General features: G+C 33.2%; 2 protein-coding genes across 2 annotated transcripts in view; one reads left to right on the top strand and one right to left on the bottom strand.

The window, feature by feature from the left end:
* Positions 1–222: 222 nt before the first annotated feature.
* LOC113517461 (SEC14-like protein 2) overlaps positions 223–20,523 on the bottom strand; it is a 35,383-nt gene continuing 15,082 nt past the window's right edge. The window contains exons 2-10 of the mRNA XM_026902126.3: positions 11,604–11,673; positions 8,840–8,883; positions 7,842–7,959; positions 6,859–7,010; positions 5,682–5,820; positions 3,942–4,141; positions 3,505–3,647; positions 2,489–2,637; positions 223–902 (exon numbers count right to left, since the gene is read on the bottom strand). Of these exons, the coding sequence (XP_026757927.2) occupies positions 778–902; positions 2,489–2,637; positions 3,505–3,647; positions 3,942–4,141; positions 5,682–5,820; positions 6,859–7,010; positions 7,842–7,959; positions 8,840–8,883; positions 11,604–11,673 (1,140 nt within the window). The 3' untranslated portion in view covers positions 223–777. The remainder of the gene's footprint in view (positions 903–2,488; positions 2,638–3,504; positions 3,648–3,941; positions 4,142–5,681; positions 5,821–6,858; positions 7,011–7,841; positions 7,960–8,839; positions 8,884–11,603; positions 11,674–20,523) is intronic.
* On the top strand, positions 12,686–15,925 carry LOC113517460 (armadillo repeat-containing protein gudu). The gene is made up of 6 exons (XM_026902125.3): positions 12,686–13,732; positions 13,819–14,125; positions 14,210–14,555; positions 14,652–15,035; positions 15,115–15,329; positions 15,737–15,925. The coding sequence occupies exons 1-6, from the start codon at positions 13,134–13,136 to the stop codon at positions 15,866–15,868; spliced, it is 1,983 nt and encodes a 660-aa protein (XP_026757926.2). The 5' UTR covers positions 12,686–13,133; the 3' UTR covers positions 15,869–15,925.

Here is a 20,523-nt window from a genome sequence, read left to right as displayed (position 1 = left end):
CCGAACATCGAAAAAAACAATCAACATTGTCTTGACATTTGAGCGGGATTTTCTTGATTTTTTTGTTCGTGGTTCCCGGGATGTCTTCCACTCTTTGCTTTCACGGCCATTCTTGCCGAGTTTCGATATAAATGTATATATACCAGAACTAATACATTATATTCCAGAACACTTTTATACGAACTTTCCGGACAGACCTCGTATATACCTATAAAATAAATAATACCTATACCATAAATATCTTAGATTATAATGAATATCAAAATCAGCAGAAAAAAAAAATACAATTATCAAATTTATTTGGACTGTCTTTTTGAAAAATTTGAGATCGAGGTATATAAATGTATATATACATAATACATTATATTAAAGTACATATAAAAATTAAAGTAGTATCTATTATCTAAAATAAAATTTGGAAATATAGTTTACAACACTTAGGTACTAAAAAAACAATAAAAATTTATAGATGTATAACAGATTGTCCACATCAGAATTTAGAATGATTTTAAAAACATAAACAAAAATTATCACAGAACATTCTTGAATTGGGTCGGAATTATTGATTTATATTTATTAATTATTACTTAATTACATTATGGTGATCATGGTAAACAGATTTTACACAGTCAATATATAGAATTTAGCACATTTTTTTTACAATTTGATTTTGTCCACTAAGGATTATATTACCTATAGTTAACTATACAAAGTACGTAACCTAAGTAGTTGTACATTAGTTAATTAGGAATCTCATGAATTGTTGAGAACGGCAGGTTACCTCCTGTTGTCATCTGGCTCGTCGCTTATGTTGAGATCCCTGGTCGGTATTGTAATTAGTAAGTCGTAGAATACCTTTCTACTCCGCAGATAAGAGCTAGAGTTATCAAATATGACGGTATCTGTGGAAGGAATAATGTAAGATAAGATATGACTAATTATGAAAGTGTGCTGTAATAAACTTGGTTATTATATAATTAAAGAATAAATTGAGGTTTGTTTGAATCGAAGCATTTGGCGTTTCATTGTTTCTGCCTACCCTAATGGTAGACAGATGTGACAGATATGTATGTATGTAAAGTATAAATTAAGAGGTTACGCCTTTTTCCCTGTGGGTGTCGTAAAATGCGATTAAGGAAACTTAATGGTAGAGGGTTAGGCAGCAGCGTCTAAAAACATCTGTGAAAACCTAACTGCAGTTGCCAATCTGCGTGCCAAACGTGGCAACTACTGGAAAAGCTCCCCTTATGGGGAAGGTTGATGTTCATCAGTGGATAGTTAACGGCTGAATATTTAATAGTATTTTTTTTAATTGAAAAAAAAAAAAACGAGGCGAATGGTGCAACTCATTCTACAGTCACAGAATTTCTCAATGATAATATTCATTTCTTTAGTAGGCATGTTGCAAGAAGCCATTAGGGAAATCAAATGCAATGCTTATACTGGTGTATTTATTGTATTTTATTTTTTTTGTATTGTATTTATAAGTATTGTTTTCGTTTCTCTAATGGCTTTGCTTAAACTGGAGAATATTCGATTGCGCTCCTGAGATTCTGGCAACATTGCCAGATTGGGTAATTTTTTACGCAATTTTCTTGTTTGCGAAATTTTGGAGAAATAAAAATCTTGGAAATCTTTTTGGAGAAAATTGAAATGAACTAGAAATTTGGATAATTTTTTGGCAGTTTTGGTAGTTATAAACTTTATAATGGTATCCTAACTAAAATTATGAATGCGAAAGTTTGTTGAGTTTCACGCCTAAACTACTGAATCAATTACGATTAATTTTGGTATAGAGATAGATATGACCCTGGAAACGGTTATGGGCTACTTTTTAGTGAAATATTTTTAGAGGATGGAGTGAGGGAGAGGTAATTACTGTATGATTTTTTTTATTGCGTCCTCCGATTTGCTTTAAACTGTGCAGAATTATTGTTTATAATTTATAATTAAAGTATTCTTTTTTCAAATTATTCCTTAATGAGGGTGGGCTATACCAACAGCCAGAATTGTTGAACAAAATCAATATTAACGCAGGCGAAACCGCGAATAAGAGCTAGTATATTTATATGAATAAAGGTAGCAAAACAAAAGAGGGGATAAGACAAGGAAGGTAAACTTTAAAAAAATAGGTAAGTCTTTTTCGTCAGTCGATTTATGATGCCTTAATGTACTGAAAATCGATACAAATTTGTGATCCGGTAAAATTAAAACGTATCGATAAAAAACGAAAAAAAAAAAACTGCCAATTAGACAAAAAAAAAACACATCTGGTATTCCCGGATCAGGATTTCAAGAAATATGTAATTGGTAGATCCCACAGGGTTTCATCAGTAAACAGTAGATCATGAGTCTAGTCAAGTTGGTCACCCCTGATTTAGCACATAAAAAAATCTGTCTATTCGCCGTTCTAAGTATTTTCCTACGCGAATTGGTTATTCTAATAGAATTATTGTGTTGTTTTGAACTATTTTGAATGAAGCCTTACAAGTGGAAGGTCCTGTGACGGGCAACACGCCGATGTCCAACGGCCCCTCTGACACCTTCCTGGGTCCGTGCACGACGCTCTCGGTGCCATCCTCGCCGGTTCGCTTTATTAGGAACTTTATATCGTGACTGTCTATGCCGACTTCCCATCTGTAATATACAGTTTAATTAAGGACAATAATTTAGAATTACATTTTACAAAAAAAAAAAGCTGTTTTAATAGTGACAAAATGAATATAAACTAACACGAACGCAAATTATATTGATTGCAAGAACTAGATACTAACAATTCCTTTCCCTCTATAAGTAAGTAATTAGGTAATGTAAGTTAATAAGTGTATATATATATAAATTCTATACTAGAAATGAGTGTGCTCTTTTGCAAAGATCTAATGTATATGTAGGATTAATAGTAGGGTTCATCTTGTAAATAAATTTAATCAATAATTAAAAAAAAAATAATAAGTATTTCACAATAAAACAAATAAACTTTTAAATTGTCCAAGTTAACAAAACACTGTCGTCGCTGGCCCGTGCGCGGTATGCGCGCGCAGCCAAAAATCACAAAGCGCCTGCGCGACCTGCGCGCGCATCTTGCGAGTGAGTGCCGTGTCCAAGCGTCATGATATAAATATATATATATAACCTCTGTCCCATTCGTGTTTCAACCGTAAAGCAGCTGTGTTTGCATGGCTGTGTTTCGGTTTGAAGGGTGGGATATGGCGTGAATTTACTGGGTACGGAGGAATAACATCTGAGTCCTCAGGAATGGGAACGCATGGGGGGTATCATGGGCGAAACAGTTGATATATATTCATGTCTATAGGCGACACTTTCCATCAGGTGGGCCGCCAGCTTGTTTGCCATTCTAAGTTGAATAAAAAAAAATATATATATATATAACAAAATGTTTGTTTGTCTGCTTGTTTTTAAAACTCAATTATATTATAAAAGTTGATATATATTATAAACATTGGTGAGTATTATCTCACCACATATATATCAAAATTAACTTACTTCAAAACACTATCAGAGTCACATAACAAGTCTACCGAGTGCTTTTCGCCAGTCTTGATCGTAACTCGTGTGTACTCTTTCGACGATTCTTTGTCGGAATTCTTTGAATAGTAGCTCTTTGGCACTTTACCACCAGGTTTCACCTAAAATAAAATATTTTTTTAGATGATTTAGTGCAAAAATAGTTTAAAAAACTTCTAGAGTCGCCTATACTTTGTATATTCGGCGATATTCTATAGCTAGCTCATCTACCTGTACATTGCAACGTAAATTATTAAAAAAAATATTACTTCCTTTACTAGAAGGTCCAAAAGGTGTTCAAAATTGGAAAATGCCAACTAAGTTTCATTTGGAAATCTGGATTTTATTAGTATACTTAAGATTACATCCACACCCCGCTCCCTTCTCACCGGCAGGTATTTATTTGGCATACTTACAATTAGGCTGCACTTTGGGTCTCCGTTCTCATCCACCATAGTGCCGCCGTAAAATACAGGCAACTGGTCTTTGTCCACGTGCATCAGTATTTGTGCCTGCCACTTTTTAGAGTCACTGCCGTAGATCTTGATTTTAGATATGGTGTACTCGTGCATAAATTTCTTGATAACGGAAAACGCGAGAGAAAATACTTTCGGTGCTGGAATTAGAAAATGAAATGGAAATAAAAAATTGGCAAGTTTATTTGTTTCGGTGGTTGAAATACAATTAAAGTAATAATGGAATTTCATCGTGCCTCCGATCAAACTGTTTATAATTACTCCTCTCCATCCAAAGGTTGTCTGGAAGAGATCGCTTTTAGCGATAAGGTCGCCCATTATTTACTCACTGTGATTATTTCTTCGTAGTTGTTTATATTTATAATAAGTTTACTATTGTAATCTTTTGGAGGAAACAATAAAGAGTATCTATCTATCTATAAAGTCAACGTCTAAATTATAAATGCATTTGACATTTGTTGATTTTTAAGTCCCCTGTTACAAACACTAGGGTTAATTCTTTAATAGAATAGAATAGAAACGTTTATTGCCTTACAATTACAATATAAAATATAAATAACATATACAAAAAGTGTCCCATACTCGGCAAAAGGAACCGGCTCAGCTGATGCTGTGAGTGTCCCAACGCAATGTGAACAGCTGCACAGCGCTGGTTTTCAGCCAGTCCCTCTCTTAACAAAACAACTAAAGTGCAGGGTACCACTGATCATAGACATTATGATATGATAGTACTTATCTGCCTGTTACGTGTCTAGACACTTTCGCAGCCCTAAAAACCTTATACAATTTAATTCAATCATTTATTATATTTTTATGTTGTAAGAATATAGATCTTAAGGATTTAAGGTACAGTATCAACTTGAAACCTGGAAGGGCACAACAATCATATAAACACACACAGGTTATGGAATGAGGGAGCTCATGTCGAGGTTCTCCCAAGAGACTACAGCATGGGGTTCTTAAAAAGGGGGTAAAGAGGTCTTCAGGGTTGGCAACGCGAGCCTAATACCCCTGGTAATGCAGGTGTTCATAGGTTACGGTAACCACTTACCATTAGGTGGGCCGTATGCTCGTTTGCCACCTCAGTGGTTATAATAAATGTTACATAAAATATACAGCTTTACTTATACGGAAATCTGACGTGATAAATGGCCACGATTTAAAATAGATTTATAAGTAAAATGGTCGAGAATAATTGGAGGGACCTAATGAGTCAGTCATTTTGCGCGTTCCTCTTTGCTCGCTTGGTCTTTAGCGAGTGCAGTGAGGTCATTTTCGAGACGAATGTCGTCGATTTGCTTATTTTTAAGAACCTCATTTTTTCAAAATGTAATATAAATTTTTTCTTTCGTTCGCCTCTAAAGTTTCGAAAAAAAAAAAAAATAGGCTGATAGTATCGTAGCATTCAAGCTTATTTTTGATACCGAGTATTTTTTTTTTTTTTGTTATTTATTCTATTATACAGATAACTAGTTGATACTATAGAGAAGTGATAACGATAATGTACATATATAAAAATATGATAATGCTTTGATTGTATCTGATCAGAATTCATATTATCATTGTACAAAATGTATTAATTATGATAATTGATTCTTTTGTTGAATTTGTACCTTATCCTACTAAAATAATCATGAGCTGATTAGAATCTATCGTAAACAATATAAGTAAATTCCATACCGTTTACAATAAAACATATCTTAAGTATCTCTGGATAGTTTGCTTCGTACATTTGAAGCAACGTAAACACCATTTCGGCGGCAGGCTTCCACGCGTACTGCTTCATACTGAATCCTTCTAGGTCGAAGATGACTGTAGCCTGCAATACGAGACCCACAATTTAAGATTGTTTCCCAAAAAAAATTTACTTCAAATGTAGCAAAATCAGTTGTTTTAACTTAAAAACTTAACTACTGGATCGATTTTTAAAAATTCTTTGAGACCATCTGTAAGTATATCCTTTCAGATAAAAAGAATTTTTCAAGTCGGTTTACAAATAACGGAGTTATAAGGTAAGAAACATATTTTGATGAGGTAACAATATGTTTATTACCTCATTATTCCGTCTGTTAACAAATACAATCTAATTGAGCACCTTCTTATTTTTGAAATCGGTTGATAATAATATATCTATTAGCTGTATTTAAATTCATAATCGGAATTTATCGTGACGCGATTACGAACAAATAGTAGATACCTATGTATATAAACGCGTCGCTTTGAATTGATCGCGCTGATCATGACTTGAAATATGTATATGTAAACAACACAAAACATTAAATTTAACTAAATTAACTTCGACAATTTTGTCAACGTGACATATCCTTCATATATTTTCAGGGCATTGTCCATCTGTTTTCCTAATTTTATACAAACAATATCAAAAATCCAAATCTACAATGGTGTCTAGGAGTAATTGCGTAGAGGTCTACTTAATAGAGTGTATTGTTTTCAATGGAGCTGTTATACCTCATTATTAATAAATATCCTTCTCTAATAGAAGAGGTAGACCAGAGAGAGACTTTGTACAAAAGTTGACTGCTTGGGTACCTCTGTCCCATTTGTGTTTCAACCGTAAAGCAGTTGTGTTCGCATGGCTGTGTTTCGGTTTGAAGGGTGGGATATCATGGGGGTATCATGGGCGAAACAGTATACTCTGTTATGTCCATGGTACTGCTTATGTCTATAGGCGACGGTTACCACTTTCCATCAGGTAGGCCGTCAGCTTGTTTGCCATTCTATGTTATATAAAAAAAAATAGATTTATCCCCAGTAGTGGTCTGTTAATGGCTTCTTAAAATATACTAATTACAGACAGCCTTTAGAATGAAAAATTACGAAAGATACTGAAAGTTACCTGCAAAGCAGCGGGTCCATGAGTTAACGCCTGCTTCTGCGCTATGGCGAGGTAGTTCTCCAAGTGTTTTATCACCATTCGGATCACGTCAGATTTGCTTAATGAATGCAGCATACCCCACACGTCAAGGCCCACTAATGGGACAATTATAACTGAAAATAGACCGTAAAGAATGGCATGGCATGTTGAGGAAAATAAACTATCTATAGGTACATGGAATTGACAGAAACTTGAAAGAATTCTGTCTGTTCAAGGCTCAAAATATATTAAAATCGATTATTGTCTGGAAAGATAGAGAAATAAATAGTAATTTATTTGTATTTATCTTGATATCATTTACGGTGTTTCATATCTCGACAATAGCGCCACATATAGGGTCCAAAAATATTCTATTAATTTTTCGCGTTGCATGATTTATGGTTTATAAGAGAGGTCGATAAACTATGATAATTTGCCTGGGTTATCTCAACGTTTCGACCAGATTACACGGACCGTCTTTACGAGTATATTGACTAAGGCCGTTTATCAAAATGCATTAATTCCCGTCTTTTATAATGCAAAATTATTCTATATTTCAATCCGGTACCAATTATATGCAATCACAAAAGTTTATTTTTTATTTATATTTCTTTCTCAAAAAATGTTTTATTTACTTTCCTTAGTCACGGAAAAAGAGGAATTAATGGGTATGAATAATTTACAGAGATATACAAAATTTTCTGACTTGGATTTAGCTAATATAGATTGAATAAGAATAATATTTAATTTATTCAGGTTAAAGTGGCACATCCATCGAGTTTATACGCCACTCTACCGCTATATGTTGCACTTCATCGATGGTATTACAAAATGAAGTCGGTTGGATGCTTTCGAAGATTAGCATGTACGAGCATAGGGCATAGAGAGCACGTGATAATACAATATGTACAGGGAAAGTTATATAATTTGCAACACATTCTTTAACAGTTTTTATTTTTACATACCAGGCGATCCTTCTTTATCAAATCCCGTGCTGCCACTGGGAAAATACTTCTGTAGAATTTCTGGTCCTTCCCAATGCTGTAGCTCGTCCACTCCCCACTTTTCTCGCCATTTTAATGACTGTAAACATAATCAATACTTGATCACACTTTTTGTTTTAATGGATGTTGTATACCTATTGATAGGTTATATCCTAACTTCATATATAATAAGGATTTTATCTGTTTATATACTTGGAAAGCCAAGGACTAATGCTGGTATTAAAATTATATCTACTGACAAAAAAAATAAAGAGCTAATTTATTAAAAATAATACTTAAATTTCTCTTTTCATTCGATTTCAATAAAAGATTGCTTCTCACTTACATATCTAAGTAAAATGCTGTTATTCATGTTTCATTTTAAGTGTACTATCATTTACCTAGGAGGTAAGGGGGGAAGAGGGTTGCCAGTAGTTGCGACACTTGTCAGGCTGATCGGCATCCGCAGTTAGGTTTTGGTGATGTTTAAAGTAGAGAAAAATAATTTATTTAAAATATATTTTTCACAATAATATGCAATTTAAATATATTATGACAAGTAAGGATAATACAAACCGATAATTTGCATAATAAACTATTGTACTCGTAATTTGTTATTTGTAAGTGACTTCCAAAAGAAGAACCTTCACCATTTGTTGTATTTTAAAATACGCAAAAAGGCAATTAATAGTATTTACTCCCGTATTGTAATTTTAATTTTGTAACGATTAATGTTGCCTTTTTCTTTGCAAAGTAAAATAGTACTTGTTGCAAGCAAGATCTAGAATATGGTCCATGTGTGTACTGAATTTTATTCGTGTCCTTAAATCGTACTCGAGTAACAACCAATCAGACATCTTTGTTGGCTTTTACATTGAATTAAAATAAGTAGTTTCGATAACAAGCGTTACCGTCACAATAAGTTAATAAGTAATAGCAATATAAAGATATACAAATTAAAAAAGTATTGAAATACTTACATCTCGTAGCATTTTTTCTGCCGCATCTGGATTCCAGTTTCTAGCTGAAATATAATAAAGTTTAATCAGACAAACTTTCAGCTATTATGAATATGCCAAGATAAAACCTAGAGAAATAAAGCGAAATAATACTCCTAAAGGTGCTTTACTCGAATCGAGATACTAGCTACGTGTTTCTATCCATGATCAACAGTGAAATATTGGAGGGGAAGGAGGGAAAGGGATTGTTAGTAATGGGGTCTAACTGACCCATTGCCAGCTATACACCCTATCAGGTCAACCTCCGCGTGGTTCCCCTTGGAAACCATCGTGGTTAATTCTAGTAGAATTTGTCACGATGAGCTAACTGACCTGCTTTCATCCACAACTATCATCTATCACTGGTGTCCTGCCAACGTATACCAATAGTGTAGGCGAGGTTACCATTTCATTATCACAAAAAAAAAAAACAGTGAGATATTAATGGGTCGTACTAAGGTATGAAAAGTATAATGTATAAAATAAGTTGTAAGTATGAAACTGTATTGTAGGTATGAAAGCCTGTAGCATTTTTAAATACATAGTATTAATTATATGTTTGCTTGTTTCACAGCATACTTCGGGATTTTGATACGTTGCTATATTAAGTAGCCAATTGAATCCGTGTCGAGACGGGTCACTGGTTTGTGTATAAAGACCCAAATCACAGTTTGCTGTATACCATAGTCAATAACAAATGTCTATGTTTGAGAGTTTACGTAACCATGTAATTAAATAAATTATTAGTAACTCTTTTTATATAAGTGTAATAGAAAAGAGAAACTACATCAATTTATCGTACATTTAATACATGCAATACGAGTAGGTACTTATGTTGTATTTCAAATCATGAACGATAGACACTTAAATAATATTTATATTAATAAATATACATAAGATTATGTTAAAACTGGTAATCATTAACACTGAATTGACAATGATCATTATGAACTTAGGTACCTACTTATATATAGTTTGTTACAAATTGTGAAAGTATGAATTCTAAGTAATATTTTTTTTTTGATGGGTGATAATGGAATAGTAACCCCGCCCGCGCTATCGGTGTACACCGGCGGGGCACCAGTGAAGGATGATTGTTGAGGATGAAGCAGGTCAGTTAGCCCATCGTGACGAATTCAACAAGAATTGTTTACGATGGTTTCCAGGGGGAACCACGTGAAGGTCGACCAGATAAGGTATATTGATAGGAATGGGGACTAACCTCCCCGTTACTAACAATCCCTTCCCCCCTCTAAGTAATATTAGGGGGGAAAGGAATTGTTAGTAATGAAGTTTGACAGTCCTATTGTTAGCAATATGCCTTATCGACCTCCACGTGGTTCCCCCTGGAAACCATCGTAAACAATTCTTGTTGAATTCGTTACGATGGGCTAACTGACTTGCTTCATTCTCAACAATCATCCTTCACTGGTGCCCCGCCGGTGTATACCGATAGCGCGGGTGGGGTTACCATTCCATTATCACCAATAAAAACACCGCCTTTGCTAACATTGTTATTAACTTATTGTTGTTACTGTATGTTTTTGTGCAATAAAGAATATATATATATATATATAAATATATATATATACAAACTAGATAATATAAAAATCTGAATAAAATGCCTTTATTACCTCTTTGTGCTTTAACTTTTAAAATTTGGTATTATGTAGTATTTGGGATAGAGTACCTATGTACTTAGGCCATTTTTTTTATCATTCAGTTACTATCCTTAATATATGTACCCAAGTCACGCGAACCAATTCACAGATAAAAAAAGCCAGAATTAAGATAATAATAAAACATTGTTGTCACATAGATTAAGTACCTGCAATTCTCATTATTATGTCCATCAACATCTTTTATACTAAGTGTAAGTAATTTTTATTATATTTTTCTGATTCACAAAAAAAGTTTATAATAAGCTAAAATTTACAAAATGTTTCCACTATTCTGAGATTGGTTTTAATATTTGCGTATGTCGACTTCTGATTTCGTAACGTGTTACACGTAGATGCAGTTCTCAACCTAAGGTACCTACTGAGCTGATTGTTAATGTATTTGAGGTTATACAATTTACCTCTTAACCATCGTAATATCGTTGTGTTGGCTAATAGCGATGCTAGCGTCAAGAAATTAGATTTGCTCGGTGCAGTTCCTGCATTGGTTTGATTATTGGATAACGAAAATGATGGAGTCTTAACCGATGTAGCTGAATTCTAGCAGAATGCACTAAGGATTCTTTTAATAAAGATAAAATTCGAAGGGTGCATGGTATTCTTATGCTAAGTAAGTACAGAATTCATGACGCTCTGTACTTATGCTGATATAGAATTTAAAATACTAATTAAATATTTGTAGGTTTTGCAAAATTCACTTCTATGAAATGTTTGTCAATATATAGTAAAAGCTTTTTATTCGCGGAGTATATGCTTCGTAAATATACCGCGAATGTAGAAACTGTAAATATAAAAAGTCGAACCACTTCACAGCATTTGACAACATGCATTAGGCGTAATCGTAATAAGGTCTGTTTTAACTTTTTATTAGTCCATTTCCCGATGTATTTACAAATGATACTGAATTCTTTTTATTAATTTGTACCGATTAGATCCGCGAATAAAGTTATATAGCCGCGAATTTAGGTATTGGGTCGCAATTTTTTAATCCGTGAATAGTGAATACATGAATAGAGGAAGTGTAAATACATCTACTAAATAAAACTACTACTGTGTTAATATATTACCTCTTAACCATCGCAGTAAATAATGATCGTTATGTTCTGGCTTCACCACATCTTTCACGCTTCTCCGGAACTGAAACAAAGAACACAATATGTTTATATAGAGGTAAGCAAGTAATACTCAGGTTGTGGAATGAGCTCCCTGGCGAGGTTTTCCCAAGAGACTACAGCATGGGGTTCTTCAAAAGAGGGGTAAAGAGGTTTCTTCAGGGTCGGCAACGCACGCGTAATACCTCTGGTATTGCAGGTGTTCATAGGCTAAGGTAACCACTTACCATCAGGTGGTTCGTATGCTTGTTTGTCACTTCAGTGGTATAATAAATGTTACATAAAATATACAGCTTTACTTTAGAAACCATGTCATCACATGTCATATTATGAAAGTAACCAGATAAAGATGTAGTAAGATCAGTTGGATCATTTTTTTCAGTGGATGATAATGGAATGGTAACCCCGCCTGCGCTACTGGTATACTCTGGCGGGGCACCAATGAGCAATGATAGGCGAAGATGAATGGGGAGGTCAGTTAGCCGACCGTGATGAATTCACCTGGAATTCAGCACGATGGTTTCCAGGGGGAACTACGTGACCTGATAGGGTATATTGCTAGCAATGGAACTCAGTCCATGTTACTAAAAATCCCTTTCCCTCCCAGTCGAACCATTACTACGATGAAGGATTAAAAGTCCATTATGACAAATTTACTTGGATTAATAGGGAGGGTCGCGTGGAGGTTAACCTGATATTATATATTCGGATTGCTAGTAATTACACAATAGTACCTACTCATATAAAACATTTGTTCAGCTCATCGGTCTGACTTAATACCGATATATTTATTTTATTTAATATCAACATTGAGAACGAAGTAAATGTTTTTTACGGTGACATATATTTGTTCCGACGTGACTAGTTTGGCCTCTATATTTATTAGATCATCAAACAGGAAGAATAGAACAAAAGAATCGTAGAAAAAGGACAGAACAAGCTAAGAACGTACAATTTTTACTGAATAGATAAATAATTATAATAAAGAATTATTTTACTGCCGTCTTTTCGTTTAAATTTAGTTCCGTATACTTGTTTATATGCACATTACATACTTATTCAAATATATTTTGGGAGTTTTAGTAAATGAGATCTTGAGAAAAGCAATTTTTACGTAAAAAATTACATATTGTTTTGGGAAAAGCAAAGAATTATGTAAAGTATCAACCTATATACGTACTCATAGATTAGGGTATTTAATTGCATATATACTTATATAGCATTATATTATAGACATCGGATAAATTTATCAACGTAAAAAGAAGAAGAAAATAGTATTAGTTATATAAATAATAAATATTTGTAATGTACGTATATAAATTAGATTAAAATGAAAAACAGTACGTACATAAGAGTTCATTAGGACTTAAAAAATACTTGTGTTACTAAGCAACCACATTGACATAACGACGCTAGGATTACTAAGATTGTTCATTTGATATTACTTTTTTAAATACGATATTTTTTTATACAACTAAATAAATCATGGCGGAAGGCGACAATATATCTACGTTTAGTGTGGATGGGGGACAGGATACTGTTGGATTACCTAGAATTGTTATGGTTACTGAGGGATCTGATACTTCAGCATCTTCTGCTTCATCAACATCATCAACTGAGGACAACTGGGCAGATCTCATCAAGTCATCGGAAATACCTCCAGAATATTGGCATATACAAAAACTCGTCAAATATATGAAGGCTGGTAATCAAACAGCTACTATGGTTGCACTGTCTTGTTTGAAGGATCACGACCTTACAATAGAAGTAAACCAAAGAGCGATTCAAGAAATCGGTGGATTAGAACTGCTTGTAAATTTGTTAGAGACCAGAGATTTATGTTGTATTTTGGGAGGCCTTGCCGTTTTAAAGGATATAACACCAAATATTGAAATTAGGAAGAAAGTTACAGATTTGGGAGCGATTCCGTTGCTTGTGGGACTTTTGTCAGACCCAGCAAGAGACGTACAAATACTCGCAGCGGAAACTATTGCCAATTTAGGCAGAATTCGTAAAAGTAGAAAATTCTGTAGAAAATTCGGCGGAATACCCAAATTAATTGATTTGTTGGATATTAAAGAAAGGTAAGTCGAAAATATTATTCAACGAAATTATGTAACGTTATTTACAAAAATTTTAAGTTATAACTAATATTATCTACGATCACCAGGTATCTAGTTACACCACGTGAAGAATTAAATCACGACGAGTTACAGTTTTTGGATATTGCACGAGCTGGAGCGAAAGCTCTCTGGTCTATGTCATCATCTCAAAGAAATCGGGAAGCAATGAGGAAGTATGGCATGATACCTCTAATCGCACGGATGCTCAAAACAATTCATCTAGACGTGGCAATCCCTGCAGTTGGACTTCTACAAATGTGTGCAAATGAGACTTCATTTCAGTTAGCTATACAAACTGAGAAAATGGTCAATGATTTAATAAAACATTTGGCTAACGAAGATAAGGATCTGAAGGTATGCTAATATTTTATCAGCATTGTGATAATTCAAAATAAACAGATAAACTATAACGTAGCACTTCATTACATATTTTCACAGACGTATTGTAGTTTAGCCATATATAAATGCGCAAGTGATTCTATAACAAGAGACATGATTCGTGAAGCTGGAGGACTAGAGCTACTGGTAGAAGCTGCTCAAGATGGTACTAACAGAGCTAACAAACCACTGATGGCAGCCGTAACTGGTGCGTTATGGAAATGTGCTAACAGCGATGCTAGCGTTAAGAAATTAGATCAGCTTGGTGCAGTTCCTATATTGGTTAAATTATTGGATGACGAAAATGACGGAGTCTTAACTAATGTAGCTGGAGCTTTAGCGGAATGCGCTAAATATCCTCCTAATAGAGATAAAATTAGAAGTGCAGGTGGTATTCCTATGCTAAGTAAGTACAGAGTTTATGAAGCTTCTATATATATAATTTAAAATACTATTGATTTATTTGTAAGTTTTGCAACATTCACTTCTATGATTTTTTCAGTTCACCATTTGAACAATACACATAAACCTCTTTTGGAGAATGTGCCATTGGTATTAATGGAATGCGCCAAGGAACAGAACTGTATGACCGAAATTGACGAATTAGATGGCGTTAGACTCATATGGTCGTTATTGAAAAACGATTCTAAAAAAGTTCAAACTAACGCTGCATTAGCATTAAGTCCTTGTGTTCAGAATGCGGCAGACTCAGGCGAGATGGTCAGATCTTTTGTCGGTGCTTTAGAATTGACTGTTGATTTATTAGATTCTGATGATCATAACGTTTTGTCCGCCATTTGCGCTGCTATAGCAACAATTGCTAAGGATCATGAGAATTTAGCTGTTATATCTGATCATGGCGTTGTTGGAAAGCTATCGAAACTTGGCGAGTATCTATAAGTTATAATATCGATTGCATCTTTATTCATAATATTAAGTTATTTAACGTACAATTTTGATTGCAGTTAGTACAACAGACGACCATCTTCGAGCTAATCTGGGCGTAGCAATTGCTTATTGTTGCGATTGGGCACAGAATCGTCAAGAGTTTGGTAAACGTGGAGCCATTACTCCCTTGGTCAATTATATGACATCTCGTGATCCCAGCGTGCACAGAGCAACTGCATTGGCTCTATACCATCTCTCTTTCTACTCTATAAACTGTGTTACAATGCACGCGGTAAATATTTTGATTATAATTATTCAATATTTTATTTAATCATATATCAATTATCAATAGATTAAATATAAAAAATATAATTTAGTGAAACTACTCTGATTTATAAGCCTTAATTCGTGAATTTGGATTTGGCGATAAATTTTAATATGCTCAGCGAAATGAGCAAATGTCGAGTATTGCGTCTTTACAATATAGTAGCAATTATTTCTTAAATATTATTCTTACAGTAATAATGCTTACTTACGTATAAGCAATAAATGCCGAAACTGTATTATATACTCATTACGTCATGGTAATAAAATTTTGTGTTTGCAGAAGTACAGAATCCCAATCACTCGTTTGTTCTCATACATTTATTAAAACGTTCTTATGTAAAAAAGTAATTTATAATTTGTCATATTTTACAGGCTGGGGTAGTACATTTCCTGTTGGAAACAATCGGATCTAAAGACCCAATATTACAAGAAGCGTCTGCTGGCTGCCTCTGTAACATTCGCAAATTGGCTCTTGCTACGGAGAAAATTAAACTGAAGCAATAATTATCATGATTTGAGATAAATTCAATTAAAATAATTTAATAATAAAATAGTAGTTTAAACTTGGATTTGTAATTATAACTTGTTTCATGCATGCACGAATATTATTATAATTTATCCTTTAACTAAATATTTACAATATTAATAATACCAAGTAACCTTTTTCGAATACAAGGCGATATGAATCAGATCAATTTTAGTGCAGGAATGGACCCTGAAAGGAATTGCGAGCCATATGAAGGAAAGTCAAGGTTTTCTTGTTGTGTAATAATTACATAAACCTGTCGGTTTAAAAATAATAAGAATCACATAATTCCATCAACTGCTTAGTCCTTAACTTAAGCTAGTATTCTTTGCGTACAGACAATGAACATCTGAGAGAAAACAGTCCAGAATAATATAAAATTACTTGATTCTGACAACTGAAGTATTTTAAAGTTTATTTTCGAAAAAGATGGCCTGAGTAAGAATAACCCATGATCCCATTTACAAAAAGCGACGTACCACACGGCGCTTTGCTTTTACTATTTTGTGTATATATTATAAAAAAAAGCACGATTAAATAGTTCTTCTCTACAATGTCTAATCTTTATATAGCAATATTATATTTTTGGATTATAAGCTAAATAATTTAAATCTATACCCACCTATTACATGTAGTTACAACAATATTGTAATCAGATTATAAATTAATTAATAAATACCTATGTTCTTGCAGCTTGCGCTCATTACGTAGGTAATTATTAACATGAACTGCAATAATGCGATTTGACATTGACATTACGTATTTACAGTGCTAATTATTGTACAAATAATTACTGTGTTACGTCTATACTGTTACACTATGTTAGACCTTATTCCAATATATCATACCATTGCGATTTGGTCAAATCCAATTAATGTTCAAAACTAAAATGTAGTGATGCTACAATGTTGTAAATAAACCTTCCATTCCGACACTGACACTGATAAACTGATGACTTATTGACATACATTAAGATTATGGAAAAACTAGGACATGTACTGGTGAATTCGCGCTCCGAGGGTTTCGTACGATTTTACTATAAAATCTACTAGTATTATCATAACAGCCATTAACTGCACTGCTGGGCATAGGCCTCCTCCTTAGGATTTTGTCATCAGTTGCTACGCTTGGCAGGCGAGTTGGCAAGCCTTTAGTAAGCCTTTGGTGATGTTTCAAGAAGAGCGCTGCTGCCCATCCCTCGATCATTTAATTCCCTTAGTCGCTTCTTACGGCACCAACGGAATAGGAAGGAATGGTCCGTTCTATGTAGGTACATACAGCAAAAATTATCAATATACTTATAAATGCCAAATTACAAGATTTTGTACGACCGAAAATAAAACTGTATCGACAGTGTGTAATTTTTCCGCATAGATAAGTATAGATTACTAGCTGTATCCCAAACCTAGTGATTTAAGCTTAATCCAATATTGGGCCGATCAAGAATCATACCCGAAAATTATTTTACGCAAATCAGCGCCATAGAGACCGTCAATAATCTGTGATTAAAATATATAACGTATAAATCTGATCACGTTCTTGTCACTATGGGAATTGGTAGGTATCTATATAGGTGTGTTTAATGTTTCATAACCTTAATTCTTTCTTTAGTACCCGCTACATATAAAAATCAGCTTGACACCTTAGCTGATCTGCACAAAAAAGGATCGTGATGAACTAACAGGCGGAATACAAAGTGATTCCAAAAAGGTTTAGTTTTTAACTATGAAGATGCAGAACCATAACATATTGTAATTACGCGGCTCACTCACTCCCGCGCATTACAATGAGTCATAAGCTTGGCCGCTATACGCAGCATGACAATTCGTGGTAGTTGTTAATTTTTAAACGACTTATTTATTTAACACTTTATTGCACCATCATAACAGGATTGGTTGAACAATTTTCAATACGTATAGTGTAGTACAAAAGCGGTCTTATTGCTAAGCAATCTCTTCCAAACAACCTTTGGGAAGAAGGAATTAAAGCATAAATAGGTAGGTGGCGCGTTAAAAGAAATAGATCTGTAAAAAATAATATCTGTGACAGCATAGTACATACATATATATACATACACATACATAAATAAACACATACATCCAAATACATACATAAATATAAATATATATACTTACTTTAAACTTTTTTAAATTTTTAAAGATGTTTTCAAATAATCTTAATTTTTGTGACTATATGACGTCGATTACGACGTTAGTTCTGGCTAATGATTTCAGTTCTTTTTGTAAATGATATCTTTTACTAGCGAGTAAAATCGCGACTTTGTTCGCGTGATATAATATGTTTACTGACCGTGAGTTATCAAATTTAATTGTAATTGGTTAAACCGTATAAGCCGCTATAAGCTAACAAACAAACAAACTCACTTTCACATTTATAATATTAGTAAAGATTTCCGAATTAAACTCATATTAATTCTTGAAGGTACCGCTTTACTTTGCGAAAAAAAAAAACTGCTTGTTGCACAGTAAAATAGATTATTCATTTAATTTCGCCGCTTAAATAATAAATATTTTTAATAAAATTAAGCTTAGGATCGGAGTCGCCTTTTGCAGACAAATGTTTAAACTTTAAGGCTATTAAAATATTTATCTTCAATTTTAATACTCCAATTTTGTTCGATTACACAAATCTTGTTTGCGATTATTTAATCTCTACGGAAGGAAGAGATTCCTCGCTTCGTAACACACGGTTATGGAACCACAAGGTTATGCCTGGCTGACACACGGCAAAAAAAAAAGAAAGAAATTGAATTAAAGTTCGCTTAAAGTAAAAGAAGGTGGATGCCTACGTTAAAAACATGACGAAAATGAATCCTTAAGTTAATGTTAATAAACACCACTATAACATTTGTATATTCGTACTTCCGTGTAAATGATAAACACTGGTTGTCTCGTTTCTTCTTATTGTTTTAATCACACCATCCTTTTTCAAATGATTTGACAATGTAAAACACCTATGTATGCTGTAGCTGTACGTAATTTTTTTGTTAATTTTTTTTTTTAATGTATAATATAATTATCTTCAAGAATCACTGTTAAGCGCTGATTATCTTTCATTTTTATTTTTATCAACATTATTGTCGATAGAATAATTAATTCCTCTGATGAGATATCAGCCTTCGCCTTCACCTGTGGAGCAATATAATTCACTGTTGTACGTCAATTTTTTTTCCATATTACGCCATTCATTGTATTAAGTACCATAGTAGTCATACGTCTGATAACTTTATTGTTTAGTCATGTATTTTTTTTTTTTTTTTGATAGGTGAATATGGTATGGTAACCCCGCCTGCGCTAACGGGATACGCTGGCGGAGCACCAGTGAAGGGTGATAGATGAGAATGAAAACAGACCAGTTAGCCATGTTAGTCATGATGAATTCATCAGGAATTAACCATGATAGTTTCCAGGGGGAAGCGCGAGGAGGTCGACCTGATTGGATATATTGCTAGTCATGTATTGTATTGTATGTAATACCTACATATTTCATTTGTTACTATAAAATACACGGATTTTTAATTTCACCTCTTAGCATTCATAATACAGTGTAAATACTAAATAACATAATGTACCATGCTTCATAAATTTTAATATTATACATTAATAGGGTATTCGCAATTTAATATATAATTTATAACGGATAGATAATTAATTAATTAACTTTATATTGTATTATTTGTGTTATGTATGAAATAGTTATGTATTAAATATTGTACGCACACTGCCCACTGGTAATTAATGCACCTTTCCACTCAGGGTTTGCTGGAAGAGAACTCTTACAGAGTTAAGCTCGCCTGTTGTACATCTTTATTTTATATAAATTATAGTATTGTAAATTTTGTATACAATAAATATAAACTATAATTATATAACTGTGCAAAAAAAATTAAATAAAAAAAATTATACTTATAATAAATACTAAATTTATATGTAATATAATAAGTCCTTAATCAGTCCTCTGGATTTGGATGATAATGAAGGTCACTTCGCTTTTTATTTCAAAATTCCACTGCAAGTTTATTTAGGTATATATTTTTGTATTTATTTTGATTTTAGTTGCAATGTACTCGTATTTGTACATTTACCTGCTGAGTAGTAAAGCAGTTAACCTTGACCTCAATTTTTTTTAAACTTTGCCGTTTTTTGTACGTGTAAAAGATTGTAATTCATAATAATAACGTGTCTGCTAACGAATTAAAAATAAATAAATTCTATTTAAAATAGTGGTCCCGGTATAGAATGGGTCAACGCTTCCTTTCCCGTGGGTGTCGTATGAGGCGATTAAAAAAACTTAATGGTTGAGAGGTGAACAGCAGTGTCATAATATATTAAAATAATATTTTGTTTCATAAAAAAATACAAAATTAATTAATCAATTAATTTATTTACAAGAAACATGGTAAGTGTTAAATGTTAATAATAGGTTTAAGTCCTCATATTTCGTCATAATTAGGCATACAAAATATAAAACCTAAAAAGTATATTTAATGTTAACATTTGTTAATTAAATGAGTCATTAAAACAATTCGTAATATTATAAAAATACAAAAATATGAAATACGTCGAATACTTGTCAACAATAAAAAAATAAAATAATAAAGTCCATTACAAAA

The sequence above is a fragment of the Galleria mellonella genome, unplaced genomic scaffold (genome assembly GCF_026898425.1).
Source record: "Galleria mellonella isolate WM207_F2 unplaced genomic scaffold, CSIRO_AGI_GalMel_v1 utg78, whole genome shotgun sequence".
Taxonomy (NCBI): Eukaryota; Metazoa; Arthropoda; class Insecta; order Lepidoptera; family Pyralidae; genus Galleria; species Galleria mellonella.
This window is presented reverse-complemented; position numbering and strand designations above follow the sequence as displayed.

Coding starts and splice junctions, on each gene's coding strand:
- LOC113517460 (XM_026902125.3), top strand. CDS start 13,134: ATGGCGGAAGGCGACAATATATCTACGTTTAGTGTGGATGGGGGACAG. Junction 15,036..15,114: donor TGGAAAGCTATCGAAACTTG/GCGAGTATCTAT, acceptor TTTTGATTGCAG/TTAGTACAACAGACGACCAT. Junction 15,330..15,736: donor ACTGTGTTACAATGCACGCG/GTAAATATTTTG, acceptor CATATTTTACAG/GCTGGGGTAGTACATTTCCT.